General features: G+C 40.3%; 1 protein-coding gene across 17 annotated transcripts in view; it reads right to left on the bottom strand.

Annotated features, from left to right (window-relative positions):
* ATP2B2 (ATPase plasma membrane Ca2+ transporting 2) overlaps window positions 1-20,183 on the bottom strand; it is a 708,548-nt gene that overhangs the window by 146,166 nt on the left and 542,199 nt on the right. For all 17 annotated transcript variants that reach the window (XM_043550962.1, XM_043550952.1, XM_043550956.1 and 14 more), the window contains one exon: window positions 1,593-1,718. In XM_043550962.1, coding sequence (XP_043406897.1) covers window positions 1,593-1,718 — 126 coding nt within the window. The remainder of the gene's footprint in view (window positions 1-1,592; window positions 1,719-20,183) is intronic.

Consider the following 20,183-nt stretch of genomic DNA (forward strand, 5'->3'; position numbering starts at 1 on the left):
TCTTGTGCATTGCTCTGGAAAGCCCTACCCCTCAGTGTTTCTTTAGAATCACCACTTGTTCTATTAATCTGCCATGGCAGATTTGCTTCTTTTTCTTTAAAGACTACAAACAATAGAGCTTGGGATATACACCAATATACAGACACCAAGCAAGAAGATATACAGAGGGGGTTCTCCCTGGTCCAAAGCAGACACTCATTGCAGACAAGCTGTGTTAGCTCGAAACAAATATTGAACTTTTAACATCCTGCTCACCCTGCTGACACAGACTGTCAAAACAGAAACTGTTGGTACTGTAAAAGCCTGATTTTGTTCCCCCTGTTTTCAATGAGAGCAGGACTGGGCCCTAAAAAATAACGGCATAAAACAGTCTACCTTGGGAAACTGCAAATGTTTTCTCTTTAATGCTCTTAGCCTTTATTATGAGTAGTGGTTATTGTGTACTTCTGTTTGGAGGTTATGTGGTACGAAGAATAGGTTTTCTTGTAGAAATGTGGCGTTGAGTGCAATCACTTAAGCCTTCCCAACAGTCCATTTTGCCACTCTTCATAAAAATATTAGAGGGCAGATGTTAGTAAATGGGGAATTTCAGGTCCTGAAAACCATCTAAGTCTACTCTGTGTGTCTGCAGCCTCAAATATAAAAACATGCAATGCAGGAGAAAGATAAATGATACCCCAAAGGAACATGTAGCTCAAGTAAAATCATTAGGTGAAGTTATAATTGCTTTTTTATTACTGACAAGTTATGAATTTTTAGAAAATGTCACATTTTATGTTTCTTAACCCTTAAACACAACTGAATGCTTGAGGAGGATAGTTTAAAAAAAAAATCCCTTTTACACTCAGGCCAGAAATGCAGCAACCAGACTTTGAACAGATTACACTGACGACTGTGTGTGTATGTAAACCTGGACAAAAAAAGACAGTAAACCAATTTTCTGCTTAGTGTGTAGCCAATAAGCTTAGTAAGTTCTTCTGACTTTATCCTGCAATAAGGTCAAGATCTAAAGAGACTGCTTGATTTGACTGCCTGGCACTTGTAGTTAAATCGTAACCCTCATTCAACACTTGCTGCCACTTAGACTAGTTTTCTTCCAATATTCCTAACCTGACCTGTCAATCTTAGAAAATAAAAAGGTGTCTGTGAACAAAGTGTACTTAAGTTAGTCTATAACAAGAACTACAAAGACAGGCACTCACCATTTACATCACCAAAAAGGCACAATTTTTCCTCATTTCATTTTTCAAACTTAAATAAGGGTGCTGTTTCTATGTCTGACTTATGAAGACTAATATTATGTAAAGGTGCAAAATTTATGTGATTTATGTGCAAACATAAAATGTTGTGATGGGAAGATCTACCCTTATTTTCCCATTTATTTGATCACACACTACAGTCTGCAACTTAAAATGAAAAACTTTTAATCATGACTTACGTATTAGTAATATATAGTTCTTGCTGTATTCCCTCACATACGTAATGACAAAAAATATACATGAAGACAGTACTTTAGATACTTTTAGTGCTTTACCGATAAAGGGCCTACAAGAATAATTTGAAACCACCGAGATGTGCTATGAGGAGGTTACCTTTCTTATCTTTCTTTTCCTCCTCTTCTCCACCAGCCCCTAATAGAGTAAATATGATGCCTGTCTGAGAATTCACTCCCACAGCGGTTACAAGCATTCGCCCAGAGCCCTCCATGACATGGGTACCTGAAATGACAGGATAAAAGAGAAATTAGCATTTTTGCTAATACTTCATACAAATACTTCCTGAATGTGTTTTTTAAAGACTACTACCAGGGTAGACAGTGGGTCAGATTCTGACCTCAGTTACACTAGTTTAAATCCAGAGTGACTCCAGTCAGGTCACATGCCAGCGAAACAAGCCGAACCACTGCATAAACAATAAAAGGTACTTTATTACGAATCTCAGGGTGCCTGTGTATCGATTAAATAGATGAAGTTTATTTTAAAAGTAAGGAAAATTTCTCATCTTTCAGTTACAGTAATCTCAGTTGTTACTTGTAATAAAATATTTTCAGATAAGTATGATTTTGAAGTTGATCACACACCTTTAAATATCGTGAAAAAAAGTTGTGAACTGTTGAACAGCTAATTGTGTTTATCAAATTATGATTCATGGGAATATAAGAACATGAACTGCTTATTGAGATAATCCCATGTTCCCAACACTAAAGAAGTCAAGACTCAGACATATTTTCATGGCATTACTAACTGAAGGATAATGTTTTTCAGAGGACAAGGAGAAGTCTGCACCCATATGAAGATGATTCAGTCTGAAAAGGATTTTTTGAACAAATTAAACTGATAACAAGGGAGTTTTTCCTGAAAGGGATAATCTATTTAGTTAACATTTAACTGATAATATGCTAATTATGGAACCAAATCCTTTTTGAAAAATCTTCTGTGTTTTATTGTCTAGAGATTGCCTGTTTTCAGTACTTATAGCCAAACACTTTGCCCACGTAGACATATCAAATGAGGGATCTACATCACACAAATCTATCACGCCTGTCTACATGGTGTGTTAGTCTGCAACAGCGGGGTGTACATTAAGCTGGCCCATGTGGATGCACAGGTATGCACTAAAAATTCCCTAGTGTGCAGTACTGTAGTCTCATTTCAAACAGTACTACTTTAATGCAAACTAGGGAATTTTTTAATGTGTGCGAGCAGGGCCCACGAGAGCCAGTTAGCCAAAGTACCATGCAGAGAAGCCCTATATCAAAGGTTCTAACTTCTTCATAGGGTAAGCCACATCTTGGGAAGCTGTCTCAGGAACTTCCCTCCCTACCTGTGTGCAATTACACAGACCTCTTTCCTTTCCATTTGTGATTATGTAATATTCCTATAATGGCAATTACAAAAATTGCTTCAGTGGAAAAGTAATATTGGGAATTTATTTAATGCATTTTTTGCTGCATTTTAATTCCATTTACTGGAAATCGAAAAGGGAGAGAGCACCCTGTGACAAATCGGAGGACAGGGCACCAGAGACCATAGTCTAAGAATCTTTACTAGAAATGAACGCAGTATTACATGCAACTAAAACTGTAAGCTTCTTAGGAACATTTCTAGATATACAGCAGAGGAAGCGGGATGCTAGTCATTTTGAGAAGGAAGAAAATGCATAAACAGGGCAGAACTTTTTGGAAAGAGTTACAAGTAGCCCACTTCCCCAACTGGGGAGGGGGGAGGGGGGAGGGGGGAGGGGGGAAGAGGGTCAGTATTGTAAAAATAGAGAATTTGCAACAAAGTTTACTCTAGACACTTTTATATTGAACACTCTCATAAAGGTTTTTTAAGAAAAGAACAAGCTTGTGCGATATTGTACTTTTAAGGCAATTTAATACAAATATGAAAAAATGTTGGTCGGTCAACAAAAGATAAGAGCAAATGTGCAAAGGACAGTGCCAAAACTTTGACAATGCTGTCACTTAATTTAGTGGTGAAGCCCTAATCTAAAGTCTTTAATAGTCAGATAATGATTGGATAAAGGGTTGAAAGACCAGACAAAGCTGATACTGATTTACCCTCTACCTGTTCATAACCTAAATAGTGAAAGCTAAAGAGTAGGTTGTTGCCTGTACTTTTTTAGCTTTTCCTTTACGAATGCTGAAATATTTAGAAAACAGATGCGAAAAAGGTTGGAGGGTCACGACCCTAAATGTTTTGTACGTCATTGTCCGTTTAGTATGCAGTGCTACAGCTGTGTTGGTCCCAGGATATTAGAGAGAAAATGTGGGTGAAGTAATAAGGATATTACCTCATCCACATATCTATTACCTCACCCACTAAACTATCCTTATATTTAGAACATCTTTCCTCATATCTAACCTAAATCTCTTGCTTCATTACTTCTTGTCCTACCTTACGTGGTCATGGAGAACAACTGATCACTCTTTATAACTGCCCTTAACATACTGTCCATTTGTTATCAGGTCCCCCTCCCCTCAGTCTTCTTTCTCAAGATTAAATATACCCAGGTGTTTTAACTCTCTCTCATAGGTCAGGCTTTCTAAACTTTTTAACATTTTTGTTCTCCTCTGGACACTCACCAATTTGTCCAGAACTTTCCGAAAGTGTAGTGCCAAGAACGGACACAGTACTCTAGTTAGGGTGAGCAAGTGTGAAAAATTGGGACGGGGGTGGGGGGTAATAGGAGCCTACATAAGAAAAAGACCCAAAAATTAGGACTGTCTCTATAAAATCGGGACATCTAGTCACCCTAAGTCTAGTAATGAGTAGAGTGGGACAATTACCTTCTAAGTCTTACTCCGTTTAATACACCTCAGAACGATATTAGCCTTTTTCACAACTGAATCACATTGTTGATTCACATTCAATTTGTGATTCAGAATAACCTCCAGACCCTTTTCAGAAGTAATACCACCCAACCAGTTTTCCCCCATTTTGTAGCTCTGATTTGATTTTTCATCCCTAAGTGAAGCACTTTGCACTTATCTTTATTGAATTTCATCTTGCAGAAATTGGACCTATTCTCTAATTTGTCGAGGTTGTTTGGAATTCTAATCCTGTCGTCCAAAGTGCTTGCATGTGCTCACCATGGATGTGAAGTTAGCAAACCCAAACCAGGGAGTTGGGAAGGGGGAGGGAGCTACTACTTTGAGCCAACCTCAGAGGAAAGATCTCAAGGATCTGAGGTACTAGACTTGCCAGAAGCTGGGGAACAAGTGGGTGGACATCCATCAGGGAACTGGAACTGTGTCATGGCAGATTACATTTCTGAATATCCAGCCAGAGGAAGGCTGGGATGCTGCCCAAACTTATGTAACAGACAAACTTGAAATTAATAAATGTCCCCTTTGGTTTCTGGTTGGTAGTCCAACCATCTCCTACTGCAACACTGTCCATTGTTCCTGTGAAGAATTTATCTGAGCTAGTGGTGACGTCATTGTCCTTGTTCACATTGTGCATGCCCTGTTGGTGTTTACAAACTTGCAAAGAGATGTAATCCATTGCAACTCTTGTATCTTTTTCACGTGTTGGGCATCCACTTGGCTTGCGCGGCTGCATATGTTGTTTTTGCTGGACTCCGACTGAGTTATGCATGCCTTCCTGTCTCAGGTCTCTTTTCTGGTAGCGTTCTGGATTCTCTATTATGTCTACAGCATCAAAGCACTGTCCACCCTCTATAAGTTTCATTCTGGACTGGCTGATTTCCTTTGCTTGACAAATTCTAATTGCTTTGTGAAGGGTTAATTTTTGGTCTTACAGTAGTCTCTCTGAGTTTTTTGTTCCAGATCCCAGTTGTGATCTGGTCTCTTATCAGGAACTCAGCCTCACAAAATTGCAAAGATGAGCTCTTCAGATTTAGATCAGTCACAAGTTCTTCTATGGTTTCACCTTCTTTGTGTATTTTCTCTTTAAAATAATTTCTTAGATGTTTCCTTTTTGGATGCAGTGCAGTACACCTCACATTTCTATAATACAGTTTCACAGTTAGCCTCCTCTGCCTGATTGAACTGAAAACTGTTAAACACAAGTGCTTCCGAACTAGCTATTGACAGTCACAAGGCTACCTTCCGACTGCCTTTCTGCTGGCACCCATTGCTTGCAGATACAGAGTAAAATGCTGTTTAAACCTTCGCCAGTGTGCTCACTGCAGCTTGATGTTTTGGGTCCTTGTCCAGCTGGCTGGAAGAACAGGAGTATTGCCTCTTTAACGGCTCCCCCCAGTACAGGCGGTTAGATGGGAGGGGGGCAACGTATACAAGGATGGAGCAGGGAAGAGCAGGAAGCAGCTGGGCCAAGTCTGGGGGAGTGAAGGAGAAGGAGGTCACTGCCCTTCCTGCCGATCAGAAGGGGGTGGGTATTTATATCCCATGCAGTCCCTGGAGAAGCCCCTTTTCACCTGGATCACACTGGCAGCACCCCCCACCCCCAAACTCACGGATATGAAAAAGAACTAGGTCCCCTCACAATCTGCTATGTGCATCCTACTAATTGCCCTTTTCATTGGAGGCTGGGAAGAAATTTTTCCCTCACCACTAGATTACGGAGGCTAGGTGGGGGGTTTTCACCTTCCCCACAGCAGGTCTGGGACCCAGTTGGGTGGGGTAGTGGGTTAGGTTACGTTGTCACAACAATTAAATTTGGGGGCAGATATCCAATCCGGGTAACAGTTTTGGAAGGGATACACTGACTGAATAAAACGGATTGGGAAAGGATTTGAAATAAAGCATCCCTTAGAGGAACTCAGGAAGTGGGGTTTGGGGCTCTGTGACTAACACAGAAGGGAGCCAACCCTCCTCCTTCTATAGCTCCCTTTACCTCAACGAGGGGAAGATGGTTGGATCCCAGCAACGAGATGGCTGGGATCAGGTTGGGGATAATTTAGAAACGATTAAGGAATGATGATGACCTGTACTATGCAATTGCTAGGTAATCCCAGTTATTTAAAATGAATAAAGTTGAAGCCTAATTACACCACATCCATTGACTCCTGTCTTTCTGCCGACATGGCCGGACAATTGTCTTCCGCATTTCCAGAGAGTTTCAGCACTGGGGGCTTTTTACTGCTCCATTCGTCCACTCATGGTATCTGCTTAGTTCCTTTTCACTCTTGATACCATGTGGTGCTCAGTGATCGCTCAGTGCTAAAGGAGTTAGCAAGACATCTCTTGTGTTGTGGTTCTGGTTTCAACTGGCTGTGTATAACAAGAGTTTCATTCACAGTGCCCCTTCCAGACTCTGTCTGGGAAGCCCAGTCCTTAAAGGCACAGTCCCCAGTGCCACATCATTAACACTGCTCCATATCTAAAAACAAAAGGAAGTTCCATTGATGCCTGATCCATAGTTCTGAGAACTCTCCAGTGCAAGATTTTCTATTAAACATAGAAGTGCCTACAACCACAGTAGACTACCGCTAGGAAAGCTCCTGAGTAGGCTCCATGGAGCCCCCCACAGCAGCTGGCTGATGACCAACTGCAATATGAACCAATTGAGCTGGGCAGAGTTCCAGATTCCATGCATGAGAGGGGGAATATTTTTCGTTTAGCCACAGGGAATCCTGCTTGGTTTTCACAGCTGCCAAGCTCTAACAGCCATGGAAATATTCTTCCTCTGTTTTTCACCAAATTGCTGAACTGAGCCCTGACTCACGGTTCATTTTGATGCATTCTTTTGAAAATTGAGACGTCTGATACGTCAACCCAGGTCTTACAAAATAAATATGTTGCGCCACATTTTCTTAAGAACATAATTCTGTCCATCAGATAAAATAGTGACAGAAAAACATTCATCATTTCTCTCCTCATCCAGATTCAGGGCCAGGAATAAAGCAGCTATTTTCTATAGAAAACCAAGTAACACGCCGAGACTTGTCTAAAGTAGCCAACCTGCAGCTGATAGCAATGCTTTTATAGGTTAAGATAATATTCCCATTTACAACCTGGCACTTAACCTTCCACCCTTTGTTTTTGTTTTTTTTATATGAACACAAACAAGCTGCTAAGCATCTTCTTACATAGTCTCTATATAAACTCCAGTAGGCCCCAAGCTTGTTTTCCACTCCTTTGTTTTCTCCCACCAATTTACAACCCTCAAACACACCCACCACCAGCAGCCACATCTTTCTCTCCCACACTGATAAAATGAAAATAGAAACATAAAAGAATGCCAGTGGAGTGACAGCACATAGATCCTTAGGCGCTAGATAATGAATAGAACTCAGTAAGTAGAAAAAAACATTGTACAGTGGATGTTTGGGAGAAAAGTAGGCTGACATTTTAGAAGTTGATACCAGTGGTGTCACAAGTTATTAGGTGACAGTGCTGTGATAACTACAGATGCTATACTGTCTCCATACAGTAACGTGTGTTTTGCAATCACTACAATTAAGTTGTGCCACCGATGTCCCTTTGATTGGTCTGGCAAACACAGCATAGTGGGAAGTTCTGTCAACAGCTTGCTGAGGCTGATTTGGGCATAAATATCTCATCAGAGCCCTAAGACCGTTCCAGCAGACACAATACCAATTAAAATGTATTGATAGACAGACATGTTAAAAAAATTTCTTAGTGCACTGAAGATTGTTCATATTTGGAAATGCTGTTTGTCTTCAATACAATTTGATTCCCTCTAGGATATTTTGCTCTCTTTTAGGTTTCTCTCAGCCACATTCTAACTGGTATTCTAGTCTCTGAAATCCAATCTTTGGTACGTTGGGGGCTGGAACAACAAGGCACTCATGGGTACTTGGTCAATAACACCAGTGGTCAAATGTATTGAATATTGACTACATTTGTCGAGACCGTGTCTGAACTGGAGAACCAAGCCGAGTTACCAACAAGTATTTTTGAAAATAGTTGTTGAAAGCTGCAGAACAACAGAGCACTCACAGTGAAGTTGGTTCAGAACTATGTTCATTATGGAGGTTAGAAGAGAAAAGGGAAGATAGAAAACTAGATTGAGAGCACATTTTCTGTCATTCAGAAATGGGAATGGACTCCCATACAATCCTGATTTTCTCCCTAAACCTCCAGCATCTCCTTTGGTAGCTGTCTCTCCTCCCATCTTTCTGTTAGCATCCTTCAGACTCTGTCTGAGGTCCTCCTGCTCTCCACACAATCTCTCTGCACATTACCCCTGAGTAACCTCATCTGCTCTTACAAAGTCACATGTCTCTGTCAACAACTCACAAATCTGTTTCTTTATCATGACCTTCTCTGTGATTGCCCTGTCTTGCCTCTCTCACCTTTTGCCTGGCCGCGCTATCGCTATCCCATCTCAACTTCACAAATACAGAGTGCCTCTCCATTTTGCCTCTTAACCCCTTCTCCACTGCTGTAGAGACCATCATCCTGCTTCTTCTCATCCAGTCTTGGAATCTCAGTATGATTGCACTCCTGTATCCTTCTTCCAAAATATCCAAGCTGCCTCCAAATCTCAGGGGCTCTGTTTTTCCACATCTCAAATCTGACCTTTCCTCTTTGCCTCTATGACTAAGTCTTGTCGCCATCTTGATTGTCTTCCAACATCCTCTAAACAAATGTTGCTTCCCTCAGCCCACTCAAAGCTATGCAACTACAATCTTCTCCCTGGCCCACCACTGGGACTGTGGCACTTCCCTATTTCAGACCTCTCCACTGGATTCCTCTCAACTTCCACATCAAATTCAGACTTCTGATCCTCCCCTTTATGGAAGCTAGTGAGCTCTCCTCCCTCCTCCACCTGAGACAACAGGAGAGGGAGCAAAGTTCAGTGGCCTTTTCCCTCTTGGAAAACGTGCTCTCAATCCACTTTTCCATTTTCCCTTTTTCCCGTCTCAGTTCCACAACAAACACAATTCTGAACCCAGTTCTTTCCCAGAAGAATATACTACTCTATTTATTTGTATCCCAGTGGTGCTTGCAATGTGCTAGGTACTGTTCATGGGGTGAGCTGAGACATGAGTCGAATACCAGGTGAGACAGGTATGGAAGAAGAGAGCCTGGGCCTCTGCTGGAGAGAAGATCTTGTGGATCTCTCTCTGCTTCTGAAACCCAGCTGTCAGGAGGCAGAGGGGTCTTCCCTCTGCTTATGCACAGGAATGCGGTCCCTGTCTTGTAGTCTTCCTCCTGTTTCCTTTCCCAAGAAAATTTTCCCCTCCCTGTGGATAAGGCTTCCAGGCAACATTATATATTCTTCCCTATGACTCTGGCGATGGGGCTCCCACAGAATGGGAGCCCTAGTGATGAGGTCTATTTTCCAATCCCACTACAAGCCTGGGGTCCCATAGTTATGATGTCCACAACAGAGGAGTTGTGGGGAGGGAGCTGCCCTGTCTCCCAGCTCAAAAGGTAAAATGTAAAGAGATAAGCTGTCTTCCTCTCATTCAGTGTCTCTGTGCACTGATTTAGCTTCACCCCATGAAAAGGATAAGGTCCCAGCTAAGGGCGATCTCTTCTCTCCCGCGCAGTTAGGGGGAAAGGAGGAATCCAGCTCTGGTTTTCTCCAGTGAAAATGGGAAGTTGCACAAAATTAGCTGAATGTTTAAAGTGAGGGTGAACTAATGGCACTGAAGCCGACAGAATTTGGGAGGGAAAATCATCAACCTAGAGGTGTGTCAGAGGAAGCGAGCAAGAAACATCAATCACTAACAACTGAGCTGTTGAGCCTCATCCTTTGAGCTGATGGGTGAAAATGAAATGGACATAAAAATATGAACAGATGGATAACCTCTGACTCAACCCAGATTAACATTTCTTACAAGTGAAGCATTCAAAATTGGCTACAGTAAGCGGTGTCTTTATCACTACTACTGGGCTCAGAGTCTAACTGAATGCTAAATGAGCCAAGAAAGAAATTGCTATTTTTACCAGTATTGGCCTCAGCTTACTTTGCAGATCCCAGTGCATGCTTTTCCCTTATATCTGTAAAAGTTGCACAAAGGAAACACTCTGGTACAGGTATAAAGGAAAAGTAAGATTACCTGGGCAGACCTGACCCACTTTGGGATGATGAGGAAAGGCTCAAACTATCCACAAGCTATGCAGGAGCAGCTCAGAAATAAAGCAGAATCACTTTGACCTTTCCTGGATATTGTGTTGATATTTATGGTAGCCTAAATGTGATTTTATTCACCAGCCTTTTTAGACACATTTATACATCCTGTTTTGTCATATGGCATGCAAAGAAGGGCATCCAAGCAAAGTCAACTGCACCTCTGCTCCCTCCCTCATCTTCTCAAGGGTGTCACTTTAAGTCTCAAGCCTCTAAATGTCCATGGGCTAGAACCCACCTTCCTCTCCCTCCAGACTACAATTTTAGGGTTGCAGTCTTGTGCTTGTCCCAGCAGGTCTGATTTTAGTCCAGCACCTACAGATCTGTTCTCTCAGGGGCCTCTAACAGCATTTGCCAGTGATCAGCCAGCTTTCACAAAGCACAGTACATTTATTAGGACAAAAGTGCTACAGAGAAAATATACTATAAAACAATATACAGTCTACATGTACGCTAAGCTTGCTAGGTGTCACCCATCTTCCACATGGAGCCTCTGGTAGCTTTCAAAGTCCTTCCAACCCTTCCAGCAGAGATTTTCCCTCTTGGTTAAATACTCATGTACATTTGGGGGGGTCACGTGAGGGACCCTGACTCAGTTCAAGCTGACCCTTTTTTGCCCTGTTCTGAAACAAATAAAACTAATCAATACCCCTTTCCTCAGGGGAAAGCTTCAACAGCTGGGTGTCTGCACTGCCGATACTGGGACTTTGCATTACTCACTCCTGAATCACTCCAGATTTCACACAAAACCCACCCAGCAAGCCAGGAACACAAAGATGCATATTACACTTATTGATGCAAAAGTCCATGAATATTCTATGTACTTATGGCATCTTGTACATCTTGATACAACTGTCTGACATTTTCCATGCTTCCAAGGTCACACATCTGTTCTTTCTCCCCAGTGGAAGAGAAAGAGGTTAATCCCCTTCACCCAGGTAGGAAACAATAGAATGCACGGGGAAAACTGAGTCACACATTGTTTCATAAATAAATAAAAAATTTCCCAGTTCTCCACACTAGTATTTCAAAAGAAATTGCTTCTAAGGAAGGGCATGGGTTCCTCCTTGACGTGAACTGCCTCAGGAACTGGGATCTGTCAGCAGACAGACATTGTGTGGTCAAAAAATACAGCAAATAAGAAGGCACTGTACTATACTGAAAGTATGAAAGTTCTTAAAAAACATTCCAACTACCACTTCTATCAATACTGTTGCATTTAACCTACCCTACCAGTTAGCACAGGCATTATCCTCAAAGTGGAAGTTTTCTGCACAAATGTATAGTGGTCCCCCCCCCCCCCAATTACACACAGTGTATCATAAATCTATGGCAACTACCATTTCCAATATAATGTGCAGACACTATTTTTCAATGTCATTCTGATGCAAAGTTCAAGAGAGTAGCTTCAAAAATGGGGACTAGATATCAACAGCTAAGTTAAGCTGAAAAGAACAGCAGCAGTGCAACTTTCTTCCAATTTCCATTTACATCCATCACATGTATGGCTATGAAAACAAGAGTTTTCAGAGGGATCAGAATTCTGGAGCTACCCTGTGTATCCAATAATTCATTAAACCAGCAAAAAGAAAGTAAATTTACATATGGTATAGAAGATGCTTGACACTATATAGAAACCAAAATGTTCATCAAATAGATGAGCAAACCAATTCAATGAAGCTATATCTCCAGGAAATGCTGTATATGATCATTTAAATAGCTGGACAGTGCCACAGAATAAATATAGTTAAAATAATTTTAGCTTCTAAATATCTCTTGAAATGAGGTAAACAGAAGACAGAAAAAAGGTGAGACTACATCTGACCGAAAAAGCTGACAATAAAGAACATTCAAGTGGATACCAACAACAAAAACCCTACTGATCAAAGCCCAGTCCCTTCAACTAAAATAGAATCACTGTCTGAATGTTCTGAATTCCACACTGTCAAAAGAGATTGATTTGCAGACAGTGTGTGAACAAAAGCCATTCATTTTGTGTCAGCCACCGAAATGCTCTTAACTGATTAGTGTTACCCCCTTCACCATCCTCTGGTGGCTCCCCCACTCTCCTATCCCATTCTTGATTACAATTGCCCCTCTCTTTACCTGCTGGCTAGTGATGCCTTTCCCTAATGGGTCACAGTAACAGGGTTGCACTCACCTCTTGCGAGCGCCCCCTAGCCAAGCGTATGTGCCTACACTCTCTCTCTACCTGTTTTTGTGGTGGGTCTTTGCTGACTTAGCCCTCCGGCCAAGTCATACACAATCTGTCTGAGATAAAAGCAAAGCCAACCCCTTTCAGGGTACAAGTCCAACAGGGACCTCTCAGTGCCCTCTGTAACATCTCTCTCAGTTTGTCCCTGCTCCAGAACAGAATAGGGCCCCAGGGCTCCTTCTCTGGAAGAAATGTCTTTGCCCTCTCAGGGCCTTTCTGGCCCCAGCTATTCAGCTGGGCCTCTAAAAGAGTTTAGTTACACCTTCTGGGGTCCTCAATGTCCAGGCCACTCCCCGCAGTGACTAATGGGAGGTTGGGGGGCCCCAGGCCTGCCTCTACTCCAGGTCCCAGCCCAGGGACCCTGTAGATAGCAGCTGTCCACCATAATAAACTGTATGCTGCTACAATTCCCTGGGTCATTTCCCCATGGCTCCAGCACATTCTTCACCCTTACCTCAGGGCCTTGTCCTGTTGAAGTCCCAGCAGCCAGCCCAGAGAACCATCCATTCTCCTCCAGCTCTAGCAAGGAACTGCTCTCTCTGTGCAGCTCTTAGTCTACTAGCCTACTGGGCTCTGCTGGGCTGCTTCCTACTCAGCCTCTCTAGGCAGCTTGGAGGACCACTCTACTGCCTTCTTCTGGGGCAGGGTTTGGCAGGGCCACAAAGCCATAATCAGGAAACAGGGGACTCAGGGTCTAGTCCACCCCATCACAGTCACTTAAAAGTCCTGGGGTACACCTAGAACTAACATGATGACGTCAAGAAAAGAAACTCTGTGTTTAGATCTAAAGAGTTTTTTTAGATTAATAGATAATCGATTGTATGAATCCATGAGGTCCTTTTATAAATTTACTAGAGCAACTTGAATAAACTAGGCACAAACATATTGTAATATATATAAAGCCTTTACTGAGCTAACCTTTTTGTCAGAGAATTATTGGCTGACATCAAAGTGATGCAGTGTGTAGTTTCCCCATGGTAACACAGTAAATTAGTCTTGGTTTTACATAAGACTGTGAAGCATTAGCCCTCTTCCAAAAACTGTCTCTTATAAAGACTATTAAAAATAGAAAGGGATATTTCCAATTCATCAGGGCTGAATTAGTGCTGATAATTAGAGCTGGTTGGAAAATTTTTGGCAAAACATTAAAATTGAAATGTTGTGTGGAGACATATTGATTTTAATGAAGTTATTGTTGAGGTGGTTTCTGAAATCCAGGGCGTACCCTCAGGTGTCACTTCCACAGATAGATTTTTGATTTAGGACTCTCTAACAATTTTGATCTGAAAAGAGACGTTCTGACACAATTTGGTTTTGCTAAAGGTTTTGTTTTCATTTCAATGTAGAAGAAAAACAAATGCTGAAATCTCAAGAGAGGCCACAAAACAGAACAGTTGTTCTCCAGTCAGCTGTGCCAACAATCTCATTACCCCTCAGTATGTAAACGATAATGGTGAATGCATGAAATGTCATTGCGCTACTGTGCTTCTGCATTACCTCGGATGCCAATCTACTGAAGCTCAATTCAATAACCTCGTATGTCATTTCTAGACACACCTGCACTAAGCTTGCAGAATCATAACTGAAGAAATGTGAAGTTCAAGTCAGAAGGAATAGCAAATACTTAGAGAATTCATTATAGGGGTTCAGTTAAACTACAGGTTTCGTTAAACAAGAACCAACCTAAAACCTCATGCAAAACAGAATCTTTTCTGAAGCTCACAAATGTTTAAACTTTTAAACTGTGTTTTAAATTCATGTATTTGATCTGTATTGGAACATAAATATGTGTTTTAAAATACCAAAAGAAAGGTTATGCTTTATGGATCACTGTCTCAGTCAGAAAGAAAGCCACACTCACAAGATTTCAAGCTCAATCCCACAGATTTAGGAAGGTCATAAATATCCAGACTTCTAGTTACCAATCTGAGCTGAGCCTTGCCAAAGCTTTTAGACTCACCCTTCATGTAATTCTAATAAGTCTGGAGACTATATTTAAAAGTAAATTTAAAGTTTAAAGGGACATTTCTGCGTGGGTAATGAGTACCAGTAGTTCAGTAAGCTGCATCTAACCAGTAACTTTTGAAGAGCTCTTAAATATCTACAGACAGACAAAAGAACTGAATCTTCTTTCACTTTACACTGGTAACTCCACTGGCATCAGTTAAGTTATGACTAATATAAACCAGTTTGAGTGAAGAATCAGACTCTAAATCTTTATTAGCTATAATTATGTACTTGGAACTATGAAAAAAATTCATGTTTCCTCCTAATCTATGCACTGAATAATAAATCTTAAATCTTGTATGTCAGGTTCATGTGAAATGAATTTGTTTATTTCTTTCATTCATAAGACTTCTTTGCAATGTGAATAAAATCAATTTTTTCCTACTGTGGGCACCAGAACTTTCACAATACTTACATAGTTCAGAAAAACTCAGATTTTTGAAGCTGCTAATAAAAGGTTAGTTTTCAAGCATGGAAAAGAAAATATTTTAATGAGTGGAAAATTAATGAAACATATATGGATTAGGAAGTTAGGCAGAGACTATTATGCGACCACAGACATTTTCTGGACAATAGTGTACCTAAAAGTTAGTGGACCAAAGTGTGTCCAGAAATCTAAATATCAGAGAACGAAACTGGTTAAATATGATGAAATGGGCATGAAGAAGCAAGTGAAAAATAACATCTCACTTTCAGGGCTCAAAGTAACTAATATCAAAACTACAGTGGACACATATTCTCTATTTGCAAATCCAGGCAACTATTTTAGCCCCTTCCCTGAAACTGCTAAAATAGAATTGATGTTATCAATAAACTGAAACATCTATCAAAAATCCCTCTGGAAAAGAAAGAGAACTTTCCATCAAAGTCATTATAATTGCAGAATAACCAAAATAATGTGGAGCTTTTAAGGTCGGATGCTTTGCTCTGAAGGTTTCTGCTTTGCAAGAAGCCCAGACTGGAATATTTACTGGCAGGGAATCGAGACAAAATCTGATCTGTTTTTCTCCAGGCAGTTAGTGACCTGATTCCTAAATCCAGCTTCATTTTTTATTTTCAGAAACTAACAAAGCACCATGGCCTCAAAATGTATTTTATTTGCTCTTCAATAAACTGACTTCTCTTTGGTTTTGGATCCTTGCTTTGCCTTGATACAAATGTACAGGGAGACACTAAATTAAGTTCAGATACAATAACATTGTGTCATTTCCAATTCAATCATTATTTATATAAAATTAGAATTAGATTAATTCTGCTCTTCTATGCAACCGTCCCATATTTGTAACTAAATTCACAAACACTGGGACAAAATGTGTAACATTGAGTCTTCGGAGATGTACAGAAAATTAACAATTACCTATCACACAGTACCCCAGAACATTGATGAGTATAATAGTGAGGTTAGTCTCATGTTCAAAAGTTCTCTATTTATGATTTATGGATGTATTCAAACAAGCAGCTTTCTTGACTAAGACAGAATTAAACAATGCATCAGCTTCAATCCATGGATTTCTTTGTGAATAGAGGACAGTTTGATTAAACTAAACTGTCTTCATCTGTTGGCTGATGCAAGTCTTGCCTGCAGTGCAAAGAAATTTGCAGATGAAATGAGAAGATGCAAACTGAAGCATATGATTCTATATATGCAGACTACTTTTCCTTGAGTTTAGGCCAGATTTGCTTACTTGGGTTCCAAAAATACTTTGTACCACAACCTGCCCTTTGGATACATGTCCCCCTGAGTGGTGAAGGCAAGTGGGGAAGTACTGGATCCATTTCTGGTTGAGAGTGTCAAGGTTTCAATTAGGAAGGCAGGTTGCTCGCTTCTGTTAAGGGAACTATGGTATTGTCACTGCTAAAAAAACAAAATGAAAAACAAAAAAACACCCCAACCCAGTTATCATCCAGTTTCTAATCTGCCATTTCAGTTTAAGATTGTGAAAGTTGTGGTGAGACAACTTCCCAAGCTATCTGATTTCTTCAGCTCTCTGTTAACATGCTGATATTGTTTATCAGGTGTTTTTGATACCACTGACTTGCATATGAACCCTTGTAGAAACAAATCAAAGGACTGCCCTTCAGTGGCTTTGTTTTCATCTCCGGGAGAGCTCCCAGAGGACAGTTTAGGGCAATTGCTCTCATTCGTCTAGGGCTCTCAGAATAGCCATGCCTTAAAGTTATAGACTAAAAACGAAGTCACTAAAAAGGCACCGCAGATCAGAGCTCCCGCAGGACCAATTACCATTTCTTATTACCTTACATGGGGCACATACAAACAGTATGCACAATATTCATAAGTGTTGCATGTTTTAACAGTTTTTTATTAACCTGAAGTACTACAATTCTGGATCTTTGTAAGCTATCTTTTCTTTTTCCCAAAAAATATTAACGTCTTTACATACTGCTCCATCTATTACCTGCCTCTATCTTGTCTTATGAAAACATTATAAGTTTTTATCCTGATACTTTCCAACGTGCCATTAATTAATGCTAAATCAGAGTGAAATTAATAAGTATATACAATGTCACATTGACAAGAAAAGGTCTCATCCAGATTAATCAATACTGAAAGAAGGAAGCACCTATTCATAAAGGGCCAGATTCTGCCAATCTTACTCATGTTGAGTGGTACCTTTATGCAACTGGATCTCAATCAGAGAGCAGAGATCTGCATGGGTCTTGGAAAGTAACATCTTCATTATGTCAAACAGGCCCCCTCAGTCTGTATGCAGGATTTGTATAACTGAGAATAAGCTAAGTATGAGTTGGTTAATGTACTGCATCTTGGCACTCTAGCTGAGACAATGAAATTGATATGCCTATTACATGTTCCCCTAAATCTATTTTAACATCCTCAGTTTTTTAAAAAATGTGTTGAATGTCAGTACAATACAACTAGAAAAGAGATTGCTTATTTTGGTTTCGGGTGAACTCTTTTTATTTTTCAAGGTGGTTCTAAATGTGTTAATACAGGTGGAAATGAACCATCTGTTTTAGTCAGCACTTGTATGATAAGAACTGCTTCTCAAGTAGAGCAAATGACTGTGTTGATGATTAAAAAGGATATCAGCAGTAAGACACAGCTTAATTATGTCATTGAAACTCTGAATGATTATTAAAAACACCGTTTCAGGTGCCAGAAGGGTGAATTCAATATCAACCTACTTCCTGCTTCAGTCTTTCAACAGATTTAGACTGACAATGGCATTGAAATGAGTTTGTGGACTTCAATTGTAATGTTTTATAGCTGTTCTCTGTGATGACAAGACAAAAGAAACGTTTTTCATCTTCGGTGGATGATTCAGGAGAAGACAATGTCAGACTGCAGCCCAGATGAGCTTTGGTTTATCCTAGTTTTTAGTCCTAGAGCTGAAGGGATGTTATCATTGAAAATATTTACCTTGACGCTCCCAGAATAGTCTGCCTATATATTTCATATGTAAAAAGACGAGGAAAATCTAAGATGTTTACAGCACATTTGCTACACAAATTTGTTTAAAACATTGGTCCAGGCTAACACAGTTTTGCCATCGACCAGAAACTAAATTTTAAAACCCAAGTAAAGATTCTGGTTCCCCCTCCACAACAATTGGTCAAAATGTGTATAAACCAAGTTACATCTTAAATACAACTGTTCTCAGCCCAACATGTATGGGGCTAAAGGCTTCCTTTATTGCAGCCCACCCACTTCTCTGTACTTTGAGTTTGTACTTTGCACCCACAATAAATGTTTAATGTACTGTAACTATGGAAGGGATAGGGCTACAATTTTTATTCACATCAAAATTCAATTGGTTCATGCATGGTGCTGGTAATCCCTCTACACTTATCAACATTGCTGGGATTAGAGAATGCTTAGCCCTTCCCAAGAGATGCTCAGTCCTTGCAGTATGAGGCACCAAATCAGAGAGTGCCTAAGAGCCAACACAATTCAGAACTCATATAGAATAGTGTCAATATAAATTAGTCAGTCAGTTAATGAAAGTTATGAAAGCTTGCACAGCACTCATTAAAATATCACATTAATTCTTCACCATCTTTGTCATTACACAATAAAGGGAACTTTAAAAGTGCTTAAACTTTGTCTAATTGTGTCATAAAACTATAAAGCCAAGCTTCTCTCTTTAAGTAGGCAGATGTTTGGGGGTTTTGGAAGCAGGAGTGGGGACATCGTATGTTCTTCCCCTAATTTGACTGCTATTTTTTAACTCTGCTATCTTTTCAGGACAAGACATCTGCTAACATTTTCCATGTTTTCTTTCAGTTACCAACTGACAGCTATACACATCCAAATAGCTCTCACAAAATTCATGTATGGGTTGGACTGTGTCTACTGCATAGCAGCTGTCATCAAGAATATTATAACAGTGGCTGTTTCAAATTATAGAAGCTTGTGATGTTTCATGATAGAAGCTTGTGAAATTAACACAAGTATTAGATTACTACAGAAAACTGGACACATTCTAGCTCATGGCAGCTTATCAATGGCTGTACTTACAATTTCATAAATCATATCCGCTATTAATAGAAAAAAGGATTTTTTGCAAAAATTGAAAAATTAAATATAGAATACAGCAAACAGATGGCTATGGATTAAACATGAAACTGCTATTCACCAAAATGATGGTTAGTATCACAAGGAAGACACTATGCAAGACTTAAACATTAGAACACAGCTCCAAGTGAAATATTTTATCCATACATTGATTTCACGTTTAATCTCTGATCTGTGATATAGGATTTGCCATACTAACCCAGACCACTGATGAATCTAGTTTGGCATCTTACCTCTAGTAATGGCCAGTGCCAGATGCTTATACCTAACAAGTCCTATACACTGTCTGAGAGCTTGTGAGAAGTGTATTTTGAGAGCTTGAGAGAGAGAGCGTGAGTCCCCCCCGCTCTTAGTTCTTTTGTCTGGTGCCATAGCAGCCTGCAGCAGCAATTGCAGGGAAACTCCCACTCGGTCCTTGTAGTGCTGGTCTTAAGCATGCTCACAGCAGATGGCATCTTGGGAGCATTTAGGTGACGAACTCTAACAAGTCTCTACTATGAATGTAGAAACAGAATTTTCAAAGGCTTATAACTTGGCCAAATATAGGTATTTTTTCCACAGAAACAGTAAAAAAAAAAAAAAAAAAAAAAAAGACCTATTCCAGCCTCAGAAGTTAAATTAGCAAATAAGTTTCTCCGGAATACCACACATGGGAAGGGGGGCAGAAACCTCATCAAATATGGTCCCAGAGATGTGTAGGTAGAAATTGGAAAAGGTATATAAAGAAGCTGGTAACCGGACCCTCCTTGGGAATTTCAGGCTTGACAGGATGATGTAAGCTGAAGTGGCACATTCCACTTACGATATACCTGGCTCCCAGTATTTTCCATGGTCTCTGAAAGTCTGAGGGGGTGACAACCCTAGGAACTTT

Source organism: Chelonia mydas, chromosome 7, assembly GCF_015237465.2.
Source record: "Chelonia mydas isolate rCheMyd1 chromosome 7, rCheMyd1.pri.v2, whole genome shotgun sequence".
Classification (NCBI taxonomy): Eukaryota; Metazoa; Chordata; order Testudines; family Cheloniidae; genus Chelonia; species Chelonia mydas.